The sequence below is a fragment of the Oryzias melastigma genome, linkage group LG6 (genome assembly GCF_002922805.2).
Source record: "Oryzias melastigma strain HK-1 linkage group LG6, ASM292280v2, whole genome shotgun sequence".
Lineage (NCBI taxonomy): Eukaryota > Metazoa > Chordata > Actinopteri > Beloniformes > Adrianichthyidae > Oryzias > Oryzias melastigma.
In genome coordinates, this window is record NC_050517.1 from 23,855,401 (window position 1) to 23,877,938 (window position 22,538).

The window sequence follows — 22,538 nt, forward strand, 5'->3', positions numbered from 1 at the left end:
GCCTAAAACAGCATAGCATAGCATTCAGAGACCTGGGAAAGAGGATTAAATGGAATGACATGTTTAGGATTCATTCTTGCTGGAGTTTTAGTCTTGTGCATCATTCAGCTGCAGAAAATATGTTTTATTGTGATAACCGAGGAAAGGAGGGAGATAGTATGAATTCCAAGGCCAAATAAACAAGTAATCTTGGAGCAACATTTAATTGCTGATGTGGCTGGGGTGCTATAAAGGCTAAACAGCTACTGGGCTTTTTTCTGATCCAGGAAAAGTGAATTTTTATAAGACTCCGCAGAACATAAGTACTTTAAACTTTTGAGAATGAATTTTTTTTTAGTTAAATGTTGAAGCAAGGCATGGTCCAGATGCTGAGGCGCCTTTGATTCAGCACCAGCCTCACGTTCACAGGAAGCTGGAGTTGACGGAAAATATCCAGAACTAATGAGCAAAGGTTGTTTGCTAAAACCAGGACATCTTCTTCCAAATGATTCTTCATGCATGATGAGTGATTATAAATCCATTTGCCGGTGATAACAAGGGAATTAATCATTTGGTTCTCATGTGGTTTGCTGACAAATTACCTGTTCTCATTTCGCTGCGTATATCTTGGTTGGGGGTCAGCATCTCCATCATTAACATCATAGCTTGCCTCAGGATCCTAAGGGACAAACAAACGTATTAGTTCGCTCATCTAATGATTCTGAAATTCTTATTTTTTTTTTTTTTAGCAACAGTGTTGTATCTGAGCAAAAAAACAGATTTTAAGAAAGTTGATGTATATTTTGGAAAGGCATCCCTCCTCTGCCTTTGACACTTTAATACTGTTACCAAGTTAATATGACAAAACATGAAATATAAAAGCAAACATATCTGTTATGTTCAAACCACTGACTGTATACAAGAACTGGACTTAGTGACGCCCCCTACCCTCGAGTTCCAATAAGGGGGAAGCCAAAATCCCATATACTTCTATTAAAAAACAAACAGCTATTATTCAGTCATTATATTTGTCAGAATAACCATTCTTGCTGAGCTACTTTTATTCTTTTGTTAAACACCGGAGCTTTAGCTGCACTGTTTTCCTGTTTTTGACAACTATAACTCTTCAACCGTGTACACAATTAATATAATTCCAGGAAATTCTGAAGCGGAGAAAAGCTGAAGTGCTTATGCACTCGACGTAAATCAGCCACTTCTCTCATGGAGAAAAGCGGCTTTGCGCCAATCGGCAAGGCAAGTCTATTTGTATAGCACATTTTATGTACAAAGAACAATTTAAATTGCTTGATTAAAAGAAACAATCAAAAGAAATAGTAAAAGTGTTATCATTAAAATACGATTTAAAGAAAGTTCAAAATTATAAGCATGTATAAACAGTGCAGATGTAAACTTTTAAATATTAAACTAATTAAATGCAACTGAGAACAGGTGGGTTTTTAACCTGGATTTAAAAACACAGAGTTTTAGCTAATCTAAAACTAATCTAAAGGAAGTACTCGCTGGTTCCAAGAAGTCAAAATCCCATTGACTTCTATTGAGAAATAGATAGTTATTACTCAGTCATTGAATTTGCCAAAACAACCATTATTGTTCTGATACATTTTTCTTTCTAATCCTTTTTTTTCTTTATCGCAAGTTACTCAAGTTATAAACTGACTAATCAGGTACTTCAGTAAAAGCATGTGGTGTCCACTGGCCCCACCTCAAATGTTTGACAGATTCTCCCAAGCCAGGGTGTGCACTTCAAACAAGCTCACTCATGATTGGTGGCAGTAGTTCCCCTAAAAAAATGTGACTCAGACTGACTCGAACCAATCATTGTCAATGGGTTCCAAAATGGCGGTGCACGCACAGGAAGCAATTGTGACGGATTTGTCCTGATTTCACGAGGGACAAAGGTAAGGCGTTTTCCAAGGGTGATCTCAGACCTGACAGTCATTATCTGGAATTCAGTTCCAGATCTGTAGAGCATAGAAGCTGACCAATGGACCAATCACTGCTTACTGATGATTTCTGGTTCAAACATGCCGATGTCCTTAACAAACTTCATTTCGTTGGAGCCATTTTCAATGGGTGATGTCACATTCACTCAGTCCATTACCCATATACAGTCAATGACTCAAACACTAGATTGACTAATGAACTGGAAAGCAAGTTTAACGAAACTGGTGTTTCTTTGTCGGCCCCTGAAAACCTAAAACTCTGTATAAAGCAAAGTGATGCCTCAGAAGTTCAATAGTTAACCTGGATTTCTTCTTCTTGTGAATCATTTGAAGTGTTTTGATTATCTAATTCAAACAAGGGGAACATGTCGTTCTAGAGGAGACTGTGAGAGATATCAAAACTACTGGTGCAAAACGATGTACCATTTCTACAAACAGTGAAAGAGATTAGTGCTGGCAATACATTTTTCTCTCAGTTTGGAACATTCCCAAAACCCTCAATGTGCAACTTTTATTCAAAGCGTTGCATTACAATTCTCAAATTTTAAGTATTAAACTGCTAATCTGTGGGGAAAATATTTTTGGAACAATTCAGTTATATTAATACAATATTCGACAAAAGTGTTTTCAGCTGGGAAAAATAAAAAGCAATGTCTCCATTCTTTACTTAAACTGTTTAAATATCCAGGATGGGTTGCCATGGTGATCCAGACTGGTAAAATGGATCCACATTACAAACTAACTAATACTGTCAGGTAATACACTCTCTCTGTGTATACAAGTAAATCAAAAACTGCAGAGAGAATTTGCCCTTTCATCTTTTTTTCTCCGATATTTGTTACACTTCAGTGATACAGATCATCAAATTAATTTAACAGAAAATGTAGAGTTAAAAAAAAAATCTGTTTTCAAACCCAAAGCATTTTCCTCTGCGATGTCGAGATAATAAAAAGCTGTGCACTGCACCTTTTTTGCAGACATGCATTAGTTTGAGTTAATTTGAAGGTAATTGAGCATACTTTAAGTCTAAATGAACACCTGGAGCTTTTACAAAACATGTTGTGATGGCAATCTAGCCAAGTTATGCGCTACCATCACCTGCATGTATAAAGAGACAAATGTTTTTCAAATAAATCATCAGCAGGCTTTAGCTGCTGTAATCCAATTATCACACATAGACACACAAGTTGGGTTAATTCACGTCCTGAGTTATTGGTTTATAGATAACCGAGTAAAAAAAAGGAAAACACATGCATTATTTCTCTCTATTTACAATTTGGATAGTGTGTTATTCTTTCCCAGTGTCAAGGTCTAGTTAATGGGGCATAAGATAAAAAGCACCGCACAGAGCTTCTGTGTGCTGTGTCACTGGTGCACTGTTTCAACCGCTCACTGGCATTTGCTTTAAGCAGCACAGTGAGCTTGTTACCCCTTTGTTTGATTATTTTTATGAAGCGGAAACTGCTACTCTAATAGGGCTTACAGAGTACTGTGTGTGGCTTCTCATGTAATGATGGAAAGTGTGTCCCCAGGTGAGTATCACTTAATTGCAACTTTGTTTTTATCTGCGATATAGGCTTTTTTATAAATCATTTTACAGAATATATCTTTAGTCTGTGTCATTATATGAATAAATATACGAAAAAAAGAGAGGTATTTGCAGTTCCATGAAAGCGACAGTGGCACACTTCCTCTGATGTGCTTATCAGTCTTATCGTCCTCACAAGGCTCCTTTGACCCGTTTCTGCCATGTTTATCTGAAGCATGAAAAACAACTACATCAAAGTAGCAGAAATGATTAAGAAAGCCATACCTTTTTCAGTTCATAAAACTGAAAAAAATGATTTATTAACTAGTAAAAGTGGAATCATTAAACCTAACATAGCAATTTAGGACAAAAAAAAAATCTACAAAGTTGCATTACCTTCCTCTCCTTTCATCACTGCTCATTAAAAGAAAGGATGGCTATTCACTGTTCCCCAGAGGGGGTCCCCTGTATTTAGGTGTCCTTGACAAATGCACGTCTCTGTAGTGGTAGTTTTAATATTCCCCACTTACATAATTGCTGATGAGGTCCGGGTGGTCCTTTTCGATACCATCGTCCAGGATGGTCACCACGACGCCTCTTCCAGTGTAGCCCTGGGCCCAGGCTGCTTTAGTATTCAGGTCTTGATGTGTCGGGTTGGACTGCAGGGGGACACGGAGCTCTGTTGATGTGCTGTGACTGACACTTTCCTGACAGGCTAACGGGAACATCTGGCAAAGATTTAATCATCTGCGAAAGCCTATTAGTCCCACTGCTTAAAAAAAAAAACTCCCCAGTTGAGTCTGGTATAAAACTAAACAGAGGTAACAGGAAGCATTAGATAGGTGTTAATTAAGATCTAGCATTAATGCACTGCCTTTGCCTTTCTGAGCATTAGGTTCAGCTGCTGAAAATAAACCTGCAAAAGACACATTTAGCATTTGTGAACCTCCTTTGAAAATCTCTACATTTAAATGTTATACAGTTAAAATGAAAATCCTCTCTGTTAAACAGTCACAAAATGATTTCATATTATACATTTTCTCTCAGAGAGATAGAAATTACCTTCTAAACCTTAAGGTTACACATTCTCTGGTTTATCCGAGAGGCAATATTTTTTATTAAAAATTAGACACAAAGTTTACTTGACATCGGTGGAACTTTATGTGAGCTGTCTAAGCGGCAAAATCGAGTCAATAGAGTTTAAGTGGAGTCGAGGGCAAACAGTTGCTGCCAAGTCAACAGTGAAGACAGCAGCAAGGTTAAGTTTATATGTATAAACCTGCGCATAAGTCAAAGGTGTTAAGTTTTATAAAAAGGAAAAAAAAAAGATTCTGTTTAAGCCAATTTTTTTTAAAAAAGAAGCAAAAATTGTGAAAATATGATGCCAATAGTGTGAAAAATGTTTTATTTCTTCTACTTTTTTTCAAGTTAGAAAACAGACTGAAATGAAGTCAGAAAATGTGTTAAAAAATAGGGTCTAAAGTGTAAGATGCATAAAAATCTAATGCTAAACAGCACAAATACTCTCACATCTTCCATTTACCGAAGACTCCCGTCAAGGAGATTCAGCCCAGTTATTAATCTGTTTTGGTGACAGCAATTTTTAGCTTACATTTAGGTGAAGAAAATTAATTATTCACAGCCTTTCCCAGAAAAGCTGTGAATAATAAAGCAGACAAACTGCCAGCACAATTTGCTATCAATGTTTCACAGGTAATACAACTCTGAAGTGGATCTATTCTGACGCATCATTTTATATTCAATTCAGCGCCTTGGGATGCAATGGTTTATGGATTTGATGCAGAAAACTGTATGTTGGTGGCAAACAGGATGGATGAAGGCCTCACTCTAAGAGTCAGCAACTCCGTCTTTTATTACCTGAGTGCCCAGAAGGTAAATATATGATATTGATAGAATATATAAATGTATTTGCTTTTCATCATTATAATTTCTTGCAAAAGCCTAAAAGATTATTTTTGTTTTATGTTATGTAAAACATGCTTTTTTGGCTTCAAGCATACATTTATTTATACATTTTTAAAACATTCTCCTTTAAACTGAAAAAGGCATTTCTAATAATCATTTGTTTCATTAATCAGAAATGATGTCTAAAATCTTAAAATTTGTATATTTTAGAAAAACAACAAACAAATTTTGAAAGAGAAAGAAACAGGACTAGAACTGCATGGTGGTGCAGCGGTTAGCACTCTTGCCTTAGTTCAAATCCCAGCTGGGACCTTTGTGTGTGAAGTATGCAGGTTCTCCTCGTGCATGCATGGGTGTTCTCCAAAACACATGCTTCATTGGTTGATTGGTGACTACAGGGACACTGAGCGGTCCGGTTTTGCCCAGTCTGGTGTTTTGAGCATTTCCTTTGTAAAATGGACCCATTAAACTGTTCCAACCCGTACCTCTTGAGGACCCCCATCCGTTGTGGGTCCATAGAAAAATAAAAACGGGACGGTTCCGGTGGACGGTTTCCAATAATATTAAATTCACGTTAAACACGATGTACAAAAAGAAAAGAAATAAAAAGACAAACTGCTGGACGACCTCTATTGTTCTTGCTTTTCTAGTCTTTGCACTACAATGACATGCTAGCGTTCTTTACCACGCATGTACCGTGAATAAAAAGCATTCAGTGTGAGTGATGCTTAATTGCGTGGGAACGCACACCAGAATTAACTGGTCCATACTGTACTTATACTTACCGGACCGGACCGCTCAGTGAAAACAAGGCTTACATTTCTTCTAGGTGCGCATGTGATTGTGTTCCGCTGCGACAAACTGGCGACCTGTCCTGGGTGTGCCTTGCATTTACCGAACAGTAGCCAGGACAAGCCGCGTGACCCCAAAAGGAATACAGCAGGTTTAAGAAAACAGATGGATAGAAAAAAACAGGACCCACCAGGTACCACTGCTTGGGGAAATCCGGGTCTGTGGGATCCTCATAAATGTCCCTCTTCTTTCTGTTCTTCACCACTTGCTGCTCCGCCCAAAGGATCTATGTGACCAAAACACACACATGCATGAGCACACACCGACGCATCACAGATGGGTTACATGGTTGTTCTGGCATAACATTGTGTCAGTGCTAATTTTTCTATTTAGGAAACAGCTGCAATGTCCTAAAGACAAGATATGGGGGAAAAAAGGCCGTCCCCAGCTGTGTTCAAAAAGTAATAACTTGAAACAGAGGCAGAGATGCAAAGAAAATCTAATTTATTTCAGCGCTCAGTTGCAGAGAAGTGTCAGCCTCTGTTGATTTTAAAGCTTACAAGAACAAGAAAAGCTCACAAGTTTTTTTTTTTTTTTTTTAATTTTTTTATATCTAAAGCTATTTCTTATTCTGCATATTTGCACGACAACGTTAATAGAAAAAGCAATATTCTCATCCAAAGTTGCCTTTATTGGAAATGAACAAAATGTTTCTATCATCATGTTCTCGTCGCAATGACAGTTTTTTTCCTGGAGCGAGAGCAGTGCTGCTATCTATACACGCTAAACTATCAGTTCAGTTCCTGTGACTTCTAAATTCCTTCTGCATGTATCGCTGCCTCAGGCATGAAAAAAATATAATGTAAATGTGAAGTTAGTGATCATGTAATTGATAGAAAAGATGGGTCTGACATACCTAGCTTAAATCCGTAATTATTTTTTATTGTATTTGAACAATTTTCTCACTTTACTGATTCAGAATCACAGCAAAAAATATCTTAAATGACAAGTAGGGTCTACAAAATTCCCTTGCTTTTCTTAAACAAAAGCGACACGAGATTAAAGATTTTTTTTTCTAAACTAAATTAAACCAATCATTTTTTGGTTATTTCATCCTTTATTTCTCCTTTGTAGAAATTTCTAAAATATATTTAAGGAATGATGTACTTGAACTTAATTTGACAAACTCTAATTTGAAAAAAGTGATCCGGCAAACAAAGATGTCAGATTAACAAATGAGCACTTTTCGATTTCAAAAACATGGGAACAAAAGCGAGTAAAGAAAAGAGGAGACACTTTCACGTCGTTCAGCACTTAAGCTCCTCATTCAGACAATTATTATACAGTGTCACTTTCTGATTCACCAAAAAATCTCTTGAGTTTTCTTTTTACTTACACATGCAACACCATTTTGTACTTGATAAAGCTGTAAAAGTGTTAAGAAAAATCAACATAAAAAGGTAAATCTGCTTAGAGAGGGTTGGAATTATTTTTTGATGGTTCATTTTTTTTAGTAGTTTTGCAGAAATTAATTTACTAGTAATATTCAAGTACAGTTTAGCAGGATTATACAACATCAACCCCAAATTTACTTCTTTGATTATAATATTCATGCATACATATTGTGTCTTTCAGATAAGAGGACATTCTTTACTAGTTTTATCAGCTTTTGAACCTTGTTTAAACACTAAATGCTTTTTTTTCTCTATCCTTTTTTTGATGCTTTGGTGGATCTGTATGTACGTTTTGGACTGTACTTGTATATGAGGAGTGCTCTATAAATACAACTGGGCAGAACTGAACTGAGACCAAGAACAGCTTTCATTACTGAAGGCTGACTGAGGCATAGCTGTTAGTCAGCCGTGTACCTCTTTACCTTTCTGCACAGATCGCTTCATGAGTTGCATCACAAACAAACTGAAAACAGAGGGAAAATACTCCCTTTTGCCACTGATACAGCAGCAATAGAAACTACTGTTAGATTTAGATCTCATCATCCGTTTCCAGTTTAGGAGCTTTTAAACCAATTTTAAAACATGCGGCTTACTCCTCTGTATGTGTTTTTATTCTGTTCTGACTTATAAACTGAGCATTGGTTTGTTGGCTTAAAGATCCACCTCATGGAAATTGTGTTCTTGTGGCATTTTTCTGATGATGGAGGACATACATTAAGATAATTGAATTTATGAGTATTTCTTTATTCAAATCATTGAGAATCAGGAGCAGATAAAAAAAATACACTTTACAAAAGAGCTTATTTAATATGAAAAAAAATACACTGGTGTCGGGCCACAAGTTAGTGGGAGAATGTGTGAACGGTCCCGCCACAATTTAAGAAGCAAAATGAACTACTGCAGCTCTGCAGAAACTATGTCCTGGAAAATTACAGTTTTTCTTTAAAATTATTTTAGTTAAAAACAAGTTTAAAAACCCAATGTCAACGCACCCTTACCATCAAGTGGCTTTAGTGTAAAAGCATCATGTATTGTCTTTGCACTTTGACCTCTGCAAACTGTAAAATCCTGAAAATTCCTGGCGAGCCCTTTTGTTGACACGCTGGAAATCCTCTGCACCTTCTGGCTCCTCAAAAGATCAGCTTTCAGAAGAGCGAGCTTTGTTTGACTTCACTATTCCAAACATCTTCTCACCTCGGTAATGGTCCAAGATTTCCCCCACAAAAGAATATTTTATAGGCCTGAAAGGGCAACTCTTATTTTACGTAAGGTACTATTTTAGTTAGGATTACATTTAAAAAGTAAACAGCTTTTATTATTCATAGTCCACACAGTACCAAAGGTAAAGACGCTTCTTTAGAAGTGCTTTACCTTTTTTACTTGAATTTTTCTTATTGTGGCAAAATGTAGTCATTCTGTTTGATCAGAGATAAATGTGAAACTAAATAGATTATATCTATCTTGATTTTGTTTCCTTATAGTTTTATGTTAATAATTATAGAGTTTGTGTACACTGTAAACTCCAGAGTTTAAAAAGGAATAAACTTTTAACAATAAGAAAAGAAACATAAATTAATTTTGTGATGTGGAAGGGTTCCGTAAAGGAAAAAAAAAGGATTTCATTACAGTCTATGTCCTAAAAAATTATTTTATGGAAAGCTTATATACAAGAGATTGCTCCAAAGCTACTATAAGTGCTGCTATAATTGCTTCATATAGTGTTGGAGTCAAGAAGACAAATGCAAATACAGACATGGTTTCATTATTTCAGCAATTCTCTAGAAAAAAGCAAAGGCAATTTTGTTTGTATAGGACATTTCATACACATATGGGAAGGGAAACTGTCATTGTAGTTTGAATAGTCAATTTTTCCTATTTTAGACTTTAAAGCGCAAAGGTCTTAGATTAAAGAAACTTTCTTTTTCCTTTGAGTATAAAACATTTCCACTAAATAGAAATTTCCAAGAATTTGTTTTTATTTACATTACATTTTTCTTTATCACATAAATTTTCTTGTGACTAAAACATTTAAATAATTACCTTTTTTCCATAAAAATTCCCAAAAAGTTGCTTTTCCATCTTGACAATCCACCTGTCAGCGAGTCCTTTGACAGGACTTAACTGTCGGTGTGCGAGTGTGAAGAGTAAGCAATTCACAGGTAAAAAAAAAGAAAAATTGACTTTAAAATCTCGGAAAGTGCAGAGAGGATGTGTGAATGTGGCTTAAGTGGTTAGGTAGAATTTAAAGGTGCTACGTAAATTGAGCTCCCATGAAGCATTGCTTCTTTCAGAGCAAATGCTTTATATGCTCCAGAAACTGCATTTAAAATTGTTTGAGAAAAAAATCTTAAATCTTTCATTGAAATCACAGGTTTTCAAGCTAAAATGGTCAAATAAACACATATTATAAAGCATTTTTTTAATAATTCTATGTTTAAGTAATTATGCCACTGGGGTATATTCAGTTTTAAAGTATTATTTTTATTTTACTAGAGCAGTTTGAATTTTGTCCTTGTCTTCCAAATTGGAGGGTTATTAAAAATGTTTTCGGGACAACAGTGCTCATGTAGCGTTGCAAATTTATAAGATAACAACAGCAGAAACCACTGGGCTTGGGAATGAATGGCACAACCACAACATAAAAATAACAGAATATATTGAAAAGGCTTGTGGATAACTCGTGTTTTTTTCTTTTATTTTGATTTCTTGTAGTTTTCCGAGCATTGTTTTTCTATTTACTACAGTATATTGTGGTTTGAGTATCTCCATTCTGATAACACTTCATGCACATTGAAAAAACAAGCTGTTGCAAAGCTTTTAGAGAATTAGAGAACGGGAGAAACCAAGAGTGTGCAAAGTCTGTTTTTTGGCATTGTAAGCAGTTCGCCGCCTGAGACTGTGTTTTATTCAAAAACGAAGAGGAGTCATCCCAAAACAAATCAATTATTTCTTTCACAGAGGATGGATGGAAGAGTGGAGAGGAGATGACAAACATCCCTTTGCAAGCATAATGGTAAAAGCTTATGCAGTTGCCAATGTCCTCTTGCCACTGCGTGATTATTCAAAGGGAATGGTGATAAGCGACATGTTCGAGCCACGGAGCACAAAACCCCAAGACAATGGAGGTGATGCAAAACTCTACTGCTGGATTACGGAGGCAAAGCACAGTGACGGGCTGAGGAATGACTAATCCAAGTTCAACATTTCTGTGTTTTTCCCTTTAAAGCGGCTTTCTTAAAACCCCATTAAGCGTAACCTTCTCTTTGTTTTTTTTTCAAGGGATCAGCCTCATAGAGCAAAGATTGCTACGCTCAGTGCTAATCTTAATTGGTTTGTTTGCAAGACAGTCGCTCATGCTGCGTCTGTGCTGCAAACCTAGAGGAGGACAAACACATGATGCTCACCTTGATGTGCTCTAACTTACCAGGCAGCTAATTTGGCTAAATGAATGTTTTTATTCACTAACCTTAATGTGTTGAGAGAAATAAAGAGCAGTATGATGGGCGAGAAGGATGGGAGTGAGAGGAAAATAAGACATTCTCTTTGTTCTAAGGTGATATAAATTGGGTGATTCCGAGGTAAGACGGGATGCTTTTAAGGCCATCATTCCCATGTTTCTGGCGAAAACGCAGCAGCAGAGGGAGATGCGGGAACTGACAGGAATGAAAATAAAAGTGGGAGGAAAAAGCCCACAGCAGACGGTTGATGCTGCATGCAGGAATGAGAGGTCTTTCAATTTCCTACCAACAGTTTGGCTCAAATGATAAAGGTCTGCCGCTAGGAAGGAAATCATTGGCAAAGAGAAAATACAAAAGCAGTTTTTAAATAAAAAAAAGAAAAAAAATCTTTAATGGCTTCATGACAAAAAAAAAAAAACATTTCAAATGCTTTTATTTTGTAGGTGTTTGCTTGGCAGGAAAAAGACTCAAATTTGGTTCCTAGCGACTTTTCAAGATAAAAGTAAAATAATCAATCAATGTAACAATTACCATAACATGTTTTTTTCTCTTTTTATCCATTTAGGATCATATCTGAATTTTTTGAATAATTTTTCTGTAAATCTGTATTAAACTATCTAGCATTTCACAATAAAATTCAAGTCCTTCCTACTTTTCAAGAACTTCTATTAATTGTGTGGTATTATATATAACCTTTAAACAAAGAAAGTACTTGGTTAGAAACTTATCAAAGAATTTAAGAAAATAAAGATGTGTTTTGATTGAAATAGTTCATCCACAGAGCCCATGCAGCTACACTCGAAGTCTCCTTTTCATCACCAACTACAGTTCCAGTTCAAGGACCACGGGAAAAAACAAAGTACCCAGGGAAAATTTCACCTTGCAAAGCACTCTTGAAAGCACTTTAGAGCACACCTGGTACTTTCAGGGTGAGGCAAAGCAGCTTGCAGTGTCCCAATTCTACATTTTTGCCTGAGATACTTTATCTGAAATCTATACTTCATGGGGGAAAAAGTCCAGCACAAAGTCTAATTTCTCACCCCACAGCTGTGTTAGGACGGAATTTGATATTTGAGCCTAAACCAGGCCTAAACTGTGGAGGAGGTTCTCTTCTTAAATTTATATTCAGGTAATGTAGAAGATGTGTTAATTTCAAGGGACTTCCAAAGCAGTTCGTCCATTTGTTTACAAGATGCTAATGTTTTGCACTCCTAAGCAGATGAACACATCAGTGACCCTATGAGGTGCAGTGATTTCCCAAAGGACACACTGACAAGTAATCTAGTATTCACCCCCCCCCCCCCTCTCCTATACCATCAAGTAATACAGTGAATTTTAAAATATTTATCAAGAGCAATAATGCTGTTATGCAATGCTGTTGCTGTTGTTGAACTAATTTCAATAATTAAATAAAATGTTTAAACCAAACACACCAACTTACTGCTTGGTGCCATTAAGTATCTTTCTTTCAATGAGGTAAACTGAGTGTGTTAACAACAGGATAAACATTTGTGATTGGCTGAGGAAGTGTCATGGTAGCCAATCGGAGCCGACGTGGATTTACACACAAACCAGTGAGCACTCGTCCAATACACACAAACAGGTGCAGAAAAGAAGAGTTTGGAGTAGCTAGACAAAAATATGCAATTTTCTAGGTGCACTACTTCAAATTCATTGAAGTCAAAGGCCAAAACGTGCAAGTAGAGCGCACATTAGGTTCAGGATTGAAGATTTTAGCATTACCCAGAAAATAAAAGTACAGATTTAAACCAGATCCATGTTGGAGATTTGTAATTTGATTGATTTCATCTGGATTAAAGTCTAACTTTTTGTTATTTTAATATTTCATTTTGTTATGAAATCATAATTAGCATGCAAAGTTCTAAACAATTTGATCAAAATGTATTCATTTCAATTGACTAATGAAAACAATTCAGAAAAATCCTCATTTAAACCAGTAATGTTGTGCAAAAATGTCATTTTTTTCTGAGATTAATTAATTGTGACCTATAATTAATTAATATAATTATTATATTTGAATCACAATAATTTTTACCTTGATACCTGTAAAAGTCAAATTTTTTTATATTTTAATTTAAATTAATGACATTGTGACAGAGTAAAAGATCAACTTACAACTAAAAAGTAGTTTTTTGATGTTTTCCTAACATGATAGACTTCCAAGGAATAGAATTCCTTTGCTACTCTCTACTTAGTGCACTTAGGGCTGTCCAAATCTAAATTTCCAGAGTGAAAAACCAGTGTGCATTGATTGTAACCAGATTGGGGAGTATATACCACAATGCATTCTGCTTGAACAATTTTTGTGAAAAAACATATTTAATTTTAGTTTTTAATTAAACCATCAATGTTAAATAGTCGTAGTAGAATGCTTGTATTGATTAGGTTTTCATTTCATGAAATAGGTCACGTCATATTCACAAATGGCAAAAACTAAAGTAGTGAGCATGGTGTCAGAATTGTCTTTAAAATCCAGGGCACAAGATAGTCCCACACTAAATTGTTTTGTAGTAGTTAGGGATTAGGGTGAGAATTCAGACACTGTGCAAGACATGCCCTGGAAGCAGTATAAGAGGCATTTCCAGCTGAGTTCAAATAAAACTAATAAGTAAAGAGTTGGACCATCGTTTTTTTAATAGCTAGAGAGTAAAAATGAGATTAATTCTAAAAAAAAAGTGCTAATTTGTCTGTAATAATTAATTAATCGTGATAAAGCTGAAAAACCCCTAATTGAAAAATGAAGTAATTTATATAGGAAACACAAATAGTTATTTTTCCGGATATCTAGCAACTCTTAGAGTAATTTATTAACTAACTCATGTCTTTTATGGATCAAGTACAAGTGAGAAACTACAACTATTATGATGTAACCTTTCCATCATTGCTCAAAAGAAGAGAAAACGTAATTTTAAAATGATAAAAAATCATATTAAATATTAAGCAATGGTGCAGAATAAAAAAAATGGTAATCATATGAAATATCAGATGAAAAACAAGAGTATGATTAGTACTATAATGTTAATTATTGTGTCTTTTTAATTAAGAAAATTAAATGCACATAAAGAATGTCTGTAATCTTTCCAATTTCAGATTAACAAAACAATGTGTGTTTTTTCCTATTTCAAATGTTAACAGCAAGATCCTGGTTTAGATTGTGCTCCTGTGAAATCCAATCAGCCAAAAGATTTGTTGTTGCCAACATGGAGAGGCACATTCAGCTAGCTGGCTGTGAGCCCACAGTAGTCCTACCTTTGGTTCTTCCTGCAGTTTGATGTGCATCCCCTTATGGCTAGACAATGACCTCTTCTTCACAGCATGGTGCCTGAAGTGATAATAATCTCCAAAAACCTGCAGAAACACAAAGGGGAAAAGCAGCTGAATAAACCTGCAGCAAAAGGACGACCGCAAACCTGAGCTTATGAAAGAACCAGTGAGCAGAGAAGCAAGTAAAAAAAGAAGTTCATTTTTCATAAAAGGCAAAAAGGGATTGGAAAAGAAAAATTCTCATTTGGCAACAAGATGTTGGTTTTTTGGTAATTATTAAAATTGTATTTTTGTATGTGAGACTTCATAGATTTCATGAAATGTGTGTATGTTCTTCACAAAAAAATACATATTTATTAAAAGAAAACCTCTAAATTGTAGTATATTAGTTGTCCAGGGCTGTAACTAGTTATTTTCATTTGGCATGGAAATTAAGGGTGTATTCAGGCTAAAAAAGTCAATTGGTCCTGACCCAGACGGCTTTATTTGGTCCGGATTGAGTTCTGAACCTTGCATTTGGTCTGTATTCAGACTGCTGTTAAATGGACATGTCTGTTTCGAACCAAAGCTTGTAAACGAAACCACATGACTAAAGATCTGTTCAGTCATTGGCCGGGAATTACAATGTTGGGGAAAAGCAAGGAGAGAATGAATAATTCAAGTCCTGCGCTTTGCAATCGTTGTTGGGATAATTCACTGATTCAAACTTCATATTTCGCCGACCAATTTTAAACGTCTGTATCAGGGACAGGTAAAACATTTTTTACTGGCTGCTTTGGTATGGTGGAGGCATGCTGCAAGGCGGTTATTGAGGAGACGGCAAAGAAGATAAAGTGTTTATGCCGTATCAATTAATGGGAAACCAATGTGAGAAGCAATGTGTATCATGTTAAAAGTTGTTTTAATGAGCCTGCATTCATCCAACTACATTCCAGTGAATTAATGTGTCTCCTTGTTCCGTTACTCTGTTTACAACCCATAATGCCTAGCTATGGTGGTCGTTTTGGTTCAGTTGATTTGCACCAAACACAAAGCCTTTTTAGACTGAGAAAACTCTGAGCGAAATTTAGCTTAGTCTGTTTGGAGATAAAGTAGGACTACCAAGGATGGTCCTGTACCAGGATCCACTTGGGTGTATTCAGAAGGAAAATTTGTTCACGATAATCAGGGGAAAGAAACTCTGATTCACTTTAAGTGAACCAAATGTGTCCAGTCTGAATAAACCCTAAATTCGAATCATTTCACCTTGGTATAAATTTCATTTTGCTCTGCAACAAATACCACAGGAATTCAAATATTCTGGAGAAAAGATGAGGACCTAAGCTCCATATGCACTTGGAAATTCAAAAGTTTAAAAAAAAACTGGAGTGCTAAATCTTAAAGATACCCACAACTGAACTGCTCAAGGCCACTGTCAATCAAAATGATTCGCTGAACCTTTTCGAAGCACAGCAACATCTGAATTATTCCAAAAACATTCCTCAGACTGTTTTTTTGTTGCTTCCTCTCACGTACTGTTTATAAAGGAGCTTTTAAGGGCAAGTGAATTGGTGACAGCTGTCACCAAACTAGCCCAAAAATCTCTGGGGGTGCTGACTTTTCATTAGCCTTGCTATTAGGCAGGACGTTGAGAAGCCTTAACCTCCCCTTGTCATACCAAGGACAGCTAAAAAGACACAAAGAGCACTAATTGGGTTGGACGTTCAGAGATTTCTGTATCGTCACAAGCAAAAATAACAAAAACAAGGGTTTAAAAAAGGAAGAAGAACAACCAAGCTCTTCTTTAAAATGGGAGCAGTCCCGGGAGAATGAGCTCCATTTAGTGAGGAAGCATTGCAATCTGTACAGTAGGGTCGCTGGGGACCAGCTCACCTTCACAGGCCCACTGGAGCGGAGGATAAAAAGCAGAGAGGTGGAGGAAGGTAAGGTGGCTGGAGAAAACCCAAGGTTTGACAGTCCGACCAGGCAGGATGGATGTTTGTGAGGAGCAAGAAGAGCATACGCAGCAGGATAGAAGACTCTCATGGGGCTGTGGGCTGATTCTGCAGGTAGGCTTTCTATAAGTCAGTCAGACTGAGACTTAACGTCTAGTCTGGCAGCAAATACATAAAGATGGAAAGCAATTTAACCCCTTTTGTCTTATACTTGTAATTAGAGCCACACTTCTAATCATTTTCAAGGGAGGATAATGTTTGTGTCAATAAGTATCAAGAGAATTATAGCGTTTTGCTTGATTTCATATTGTATGCTTTTGTAGATACAAAAGACAAGGCAGAATTTGTGAGACGACTTTGCAAAAAGGCAGATTATGAGTTTATCGAAAAAGTAACAAAAATATTGACCCAACAATTCTACAATGACTGGAATAGCTTAAATAGTGTATTTGTTTGAAACATAATCTCATAAAAAATGATTTGACTCAAAGCACCGAGCAGATGAGTCACACAATCAATACTGACTAATTTAGGTAATGTAATTAACACCGAACCCAAAGGTGACCTTATTAAAATACAATAACATGATAGTCACGTTGTGGGGTGCCTATGTGCCAGGCCCATAACTGACACTAAATTTTAAAAAATCAATCTCCACATTAGACAATCAGACAACGACCTTAACAGCCACTCTGTCTCAAGAATAACGCCATAGCAAAAAATGAAATGGCGTGGAATAAACTTGGAGGTTTGATGAAATGTGACCTCAGGAATTAATAACCTTCACATTGATTGCAGCAGACCAGGGAGCTCATTTGTGCTGCACCGGGGTAGTTTTTCTGTGGGACAAACCTATTTCCCAGAGTGCTGATATCCTCATTTAGAACTAAAGTCCACGAGTCTTGGGAAATTGAGATGGAGTCGGAAAGCTGCGGCTGAGTCATGCTTTTCCAAAGCTTGAACTAGAGGGCATCATATGGGGTTTGTGTGTGTGTGTATGTGTGAGCATGCGTGTGACTGATAATAATTGAGAGCACTGTAGGTCATTAGTCAGCCTGCCACTATGTCTTTACTCTGCATGAGAGGCGCGCTGCCCTTTATACAGCTCAGTGGACACTACAGGAGGCTGGTATCTCATCACCAGCTTTGCCCTTATTGCTATTTTGCAAAGACAATACTTTAATGCTAAAATATAGACTAAACAGATTTAAATCTGTTTAATAAACAATGACTCAAACATTTGTATTTTCTTTTTTTAAAAGCTAAATTTAGCATCAATTCTTCAAGCTTTTCCCAGGTTTAGTGGCGTTTTTATGGGATTGTTTGGGCATTCTTTCAGAAGCCATTTGTGGACAGGAGGGTCTTGCTTGGTGCCTCTGCTCTGACTCATCCTAAAAGCCTTCTATTGAGTTAAGGTCAGTAATTTGTGATGGCCAGTCTTCCACACTAAACTCTGTCATCCATGTCTTCATGAACCTTTCTTTGTGCACTGGAGTGGAGTCATGTTAAAACAGGAAGGGGTCATCCCAAAATATTCCCATAAAGTTGGGAGCATGGAACTGCCAACAATTTCTTGGCGTGCTGAGTTTTTCTTTTTTTTTTTTTTGCTAGATATGACACTTGAGTGACTTATAAGCACCTGAGAATACACTTGTTGCCATGGTAGTGACAGGAACACCTGAATTTGAATAATTGGATGGTGGAGTGAATACTTTTGGCATTTTTATAAATACATTTCTGACAAGCAACTGATGTATCATGAGTTCATAGTATAGTTAAAAAAAAAAACTATATGTACTTTGTATTCACAGTATGCCAAAATATCGATGTTGAGATATATCGCAATTGATTCTCGATGGGTTCTGACAAAGTATTGATCTATTACCAATACCTAGGATGTAAATCATTATATTCGTCATTCTTTGATGAGACGTTCCTTTGGAGGTAGATAGGGGGCGCACGTTGCAATACTGGGTGTCGTGGGCACTAATGTGCCTGACAGATACTTGAATTATTTAATTTTTGTTCTGTTTTTAACAACAATTTTGCAATAAGTAGTGGTTCTGCTGTTCATGTTTACTATTGTTAACACTGAATTTTATAGGTAATGCAAATTCAATTGGTATCAATCCTTGTTAAAGAGATAGTATTAATGACTTCAGCAATGTTGCACAAAATTAGACACAAATTGTTTATTATGACGTAGTTAAAGCTAAAAAATAAATGGAAATATATTTTCCTAAAAACATGTGTTCTTCTATTTATTGTGAGTTATTAGAGATGGTTTTTACCAATTATCGCAGTATCGCGATATCATCAATATTGTGGGCCATGTATCACGTATCACATTGTATCGTGAGGTACCCATTGATTCCCAGGGCTACTATGTAATCAATCTAACTAAATTTCTTGATAAAACTCAACAGGTACTTTGAACCTGAGCAAATGCAAAGTTCCTGTTTTGTTGAACACTGTGTAATATCCACAATAAGACATTTAACAAAGAAAAAACATTTTGCTCTTAAACCTCTTCAAATGATTTTTCCGGAGGCAAACATACTGGATTAAGAAAATAAGAATGTGAGCAACACAATGCCCTTTTCTACAAAATGCCTTTAATGACGACTAAAATCTGCACTAACAATTCGGCTAAAGAGAAAGAACCAATTTTAATGGAATTTTAATGGAACTGGCACTAATTAACAAAACACAAAGGATTTAAGCTGAAAATATGAAAGCATAGAGCTGTAACAGGAGGTAAATCATGAAAGGCTCTGTTCAACTTTATGTATTTAGGCTTCAAACAGGATAATATTCTATGTACATTTTAGTAATATACAAGTATTTCACTGAAGGTTACAAAAAGATACCCTGCAAAAAACAAAAGTCCTCATAAAAAGGAGTGAAAAGCTACACTTTTATTAGAAAAGTTAACGGAGCAGAATAAGTTATAATTCTTATGTCTTTATCTGACAGCCTTAGCTTTCTGTTATACAAGGTCAGAGCATTCATGTGTTAACTTTATAATCAAAAGTCCACCAAGGTCTCAGAGTTGTTAAAAAAAGGAAGGGAATACATTTCTTTCCAACTAGCTTTAGTGACTAACATTTTTAAAATGTCTGCTTTTCAGCCCTTAACCACTTGATGCATTATTTAATTTCTTCATATGAAGCAGATGGTTGGCAAGGGCTGCACAGTAGTGTAGTGGTTAGCATCACACCTGACAGTAAGAAGGCTTCAGTTCAGATTCCAGCTGGGTCCTTTCCAGTTTGCATGTTCTCCTCATGCATGTGTGGGTTTTCTCCGGGCTATCCGGTTTCCTCACACAGTGTGAGGATTGTGGACTTTGGTTTGTCAGTTATGTTCTAGGTTTTGCTCATGTTTGAACTGTCCTTCAGTCACAGCAGTTTCAGCCTTGTTAAGATTCAAAGCTGCCTTGATTTCAGTTAATTACCCTCAGTCTATAAAAGTCTATGATTTTCAGTTCTTCCTTGTCAGGTCATTTGTTCTGTTTTACCACCTTTTCATTGCTTCCATGATTTTTGTCATGTTTCAGTTTGTTAATTAAATAGTTTACTTTTCTGCCACCAAGCCTGGTCTCCTGCGTTTGGGTCCTCCATCCATCAGTTCCTGACACACAGTCCAAAGACAGGTTTCATAGGTTAATTGCTGACTCTAAAACACTGGCGTCCTGTCCAGGGTAAACCTTGCCTTCACCCATTGGTAGCTGAGATAGACCCCAGCGACCCTGAAAGGAATCAAACTTGGAAGAAGGATGGATGGGCGATTGGCCTCTCCAGTGAAGGTTTATGCACATGCACTAGAGCTATAACAGAATTACATTCATCTATAATTGTGTGCCAAACTTGTAAATCAAATTGAAGGAAAAAATAGAACAGAGATTATTTTTCTGTACCAATGTCTATCAAAATATTTGTAATTTCCTGATTGTTGTATATATTTATATATAGATTCCCAAAGAATAGTCAATGTCAAAGTAATGCAAGTGACTTTAATCTTTGTGCCAAGTAGTTTAATGGATTTTTAGAAAAGGGGGATACATTCACAACAAATGCAAGTGCTTTTTAATCTGACAAAATGGGGCTATAAAGAAAGTTAATAATGTTTTTGCTTTCAACTCCAACAGTGCAGTCAAAAAAAGAATCAATTAAAACAGATGCTTTAAATGATTTTGTGATATCTCTAAAAAATATTTTTAAATCTTTCCTGTCATTTAATAGTATAAAAGTTAGCTGTTGTCAGTGTATATGCACCAATGTGTTGACCTTTAAGGGTTGTACATGTGAATCAGACGAGTAGTGTTATGCTATCTGACATTTCTCATTAGAAGCTATTGCAGTGCCACCAGCTTCTAGTAGAGACTTCCTGTGAAGAAACAAGAAGAAAGTGGATTTAAAATTGAATTATTTATGTACTGAATCTTTCCTTAATTGAGTTGATCTGATGTGGTTTTTCCAAGTCCTCTAAGCTTTGAATGTTCAAGTGTACAATCCCGATTGATGCAAGAGCAGAGTTTGAAAGAAACTGACACGAAGATCTGTTATCAAAAGCTTTCCGTCAGTCGGAGATCTATGTGAATCATCAGAGGTTTCATCTAGTTGCACAGCTCACTCAACCACACCGTGTCTACCTCTTGGATTTTGATTTTTCCAAGCAATCCCTCACTTATAATCTTTCTTTTGACCTGCCTCTGAGACGGGCTATGAAAGTTAAAAAGGACTGCTTAGTGCAGAATTTGCATACTCTCCAAAATATTTCAACAAGCATTACTGACAACAGAAGATGTTTCGATTTTAAAGTGGATATAATATCTGTGGGTTCTTTTATTCTGTTCATGATTCTGATGAGTCTTGTCGGAAATCTTTAATGGTTATTGTACTGTGGTTCATCCGCCCTCTAGTAAAAGTCAGTCACATTTTGAAGTTGTTATGAACATACAAGTACAATGGTGTGTGTGAAAAAAAAAAAAGTAAAATCTCCTCTCAAGTAATTTAATAAGTTAAAAAAAATATGTATAATAAATAACGTTCTATTTGCTGCGTAATCTCTAAGCTAAAATCAAAGTCTATTTGTTTAAAAAAACTAAAAAGATCAAGATCAAAGAAGACAACAATGGCTCATGACATCATCATCAACAACTACTTTGCTCTGGATTTTGTGGTATGCGGGGCAAGATTCTCCTTTTAAATGACCCAGATTCTGTTCAGGCTTCAGGGATTGAACAGATGTCCCAACAGAACCAATCGCTTAACTCTGAGGTTTTTTAAGATTCAAATTAAATGTTTGTACCAATATCCTTTGGGTTTTTTAAAGGAAAGGATGTGCCTCTTAATAAAAGTAAAAAAAGAAAACATTTATAGTATTTGTCCTTTAAAAAAAAAAAAAAAAAGAAAATCACTAGCATACATTATCTATTGCCTCGGACCACTCCTGGCCGGTTTAAAATGGTCCAGGGTAATTCAAGTGAGCATTTCCATTGAGTGTTGCGCCGTCAAGGCGAATGCAGGTTGTAGACCGATGACGTAGCTGTGCGTCATACTGGTGCGACTACAGTGGTTTTCCGTATTTGCAGTGAAGAAGAATGCAGAGAAAAAGAAGAAAAAACTTTCGGCTTGGATCTTGAGTTGGGAAAAGCGCTGGTCGGACGCTTGCTGTTGTCGTAATACCTTTTCGCCAGTCGATGGATCATGTGACGTCAGTAGCTCCGCCCTAATTGGTCGATTCCATTTTTCTATGGATCTACAACCAAAGTGAGAACAAAAGGTCTGGCTTAATGGGTTCATTTTATGATGGAAACACCCAAAATACTGTAGCGATCCAGTCCAGTCTGGACCGCTCAGCGAAAACAGGGCATAATTGCCATTAATGGCAAACATTTGGCAAACCTTTTATTTTTGACTTACTTTTCTTTTTTTGATCTTTAACAAAAGTTCTAACATAAACGATCGCAAGGATCATCCCAGTTTAAGCTTACTTTGAGTAGAAATACTTTTTTGTTGCTCTAAGCATAGAATGCTCTCACCTTTGAATACATTTGGAAAATCTGGAAAATGTAAAATAAGAGCACTTTATTTCCACAAAGAGATCTCTGTTTATATCTCTAAATGGAGAAATTAATGGAGAATCTTCTGTCTAGCCAGGATGCCAGGAAGAAAACTGTTGTAAACATACAATATATATATTTTTATACTATTCGT

At 36.2% G+C, this 22,538-nt stretch overlaps 1 protein-coding gene across 2 annotated transcripts in view; it reads right to left on the bottom strand.

The window, feature by feature from the left end:
* furinb (furin (paired basic amino acid cleaving enzyme) b) overlaps nt 1-22,538 on the bottom strand; it is a 103,539-nt gene that overhangs the window by 38,641 nt on the left and 42,360 nt on the right. For both annotated transcript variants that reach the window (XM_024281824.2, XM_024281823.2), the window contains 4 exons: nt 14,372-14,470; nt 6,380-6,475; nt 4,002-4,130; nt 582-658 (listed from right to left, as the gene is read on the bottom strand). In XM_024281824.2, coding sequence (XP_024137592.1) covers nt 582-658; nt 4,002-4,130; nt 6,380-6,475; nt 14,372-14,401 — 332 coding nt within the window. In that variant the 5' untranslated portion in view covers nt 14,402-14,470. The remainder of the gene's footprint in view (nt 1-581; nt 659-4,001; nt 4,131-6,379; nt 6,476-14,371; nt 14,471-22,538) is intronic.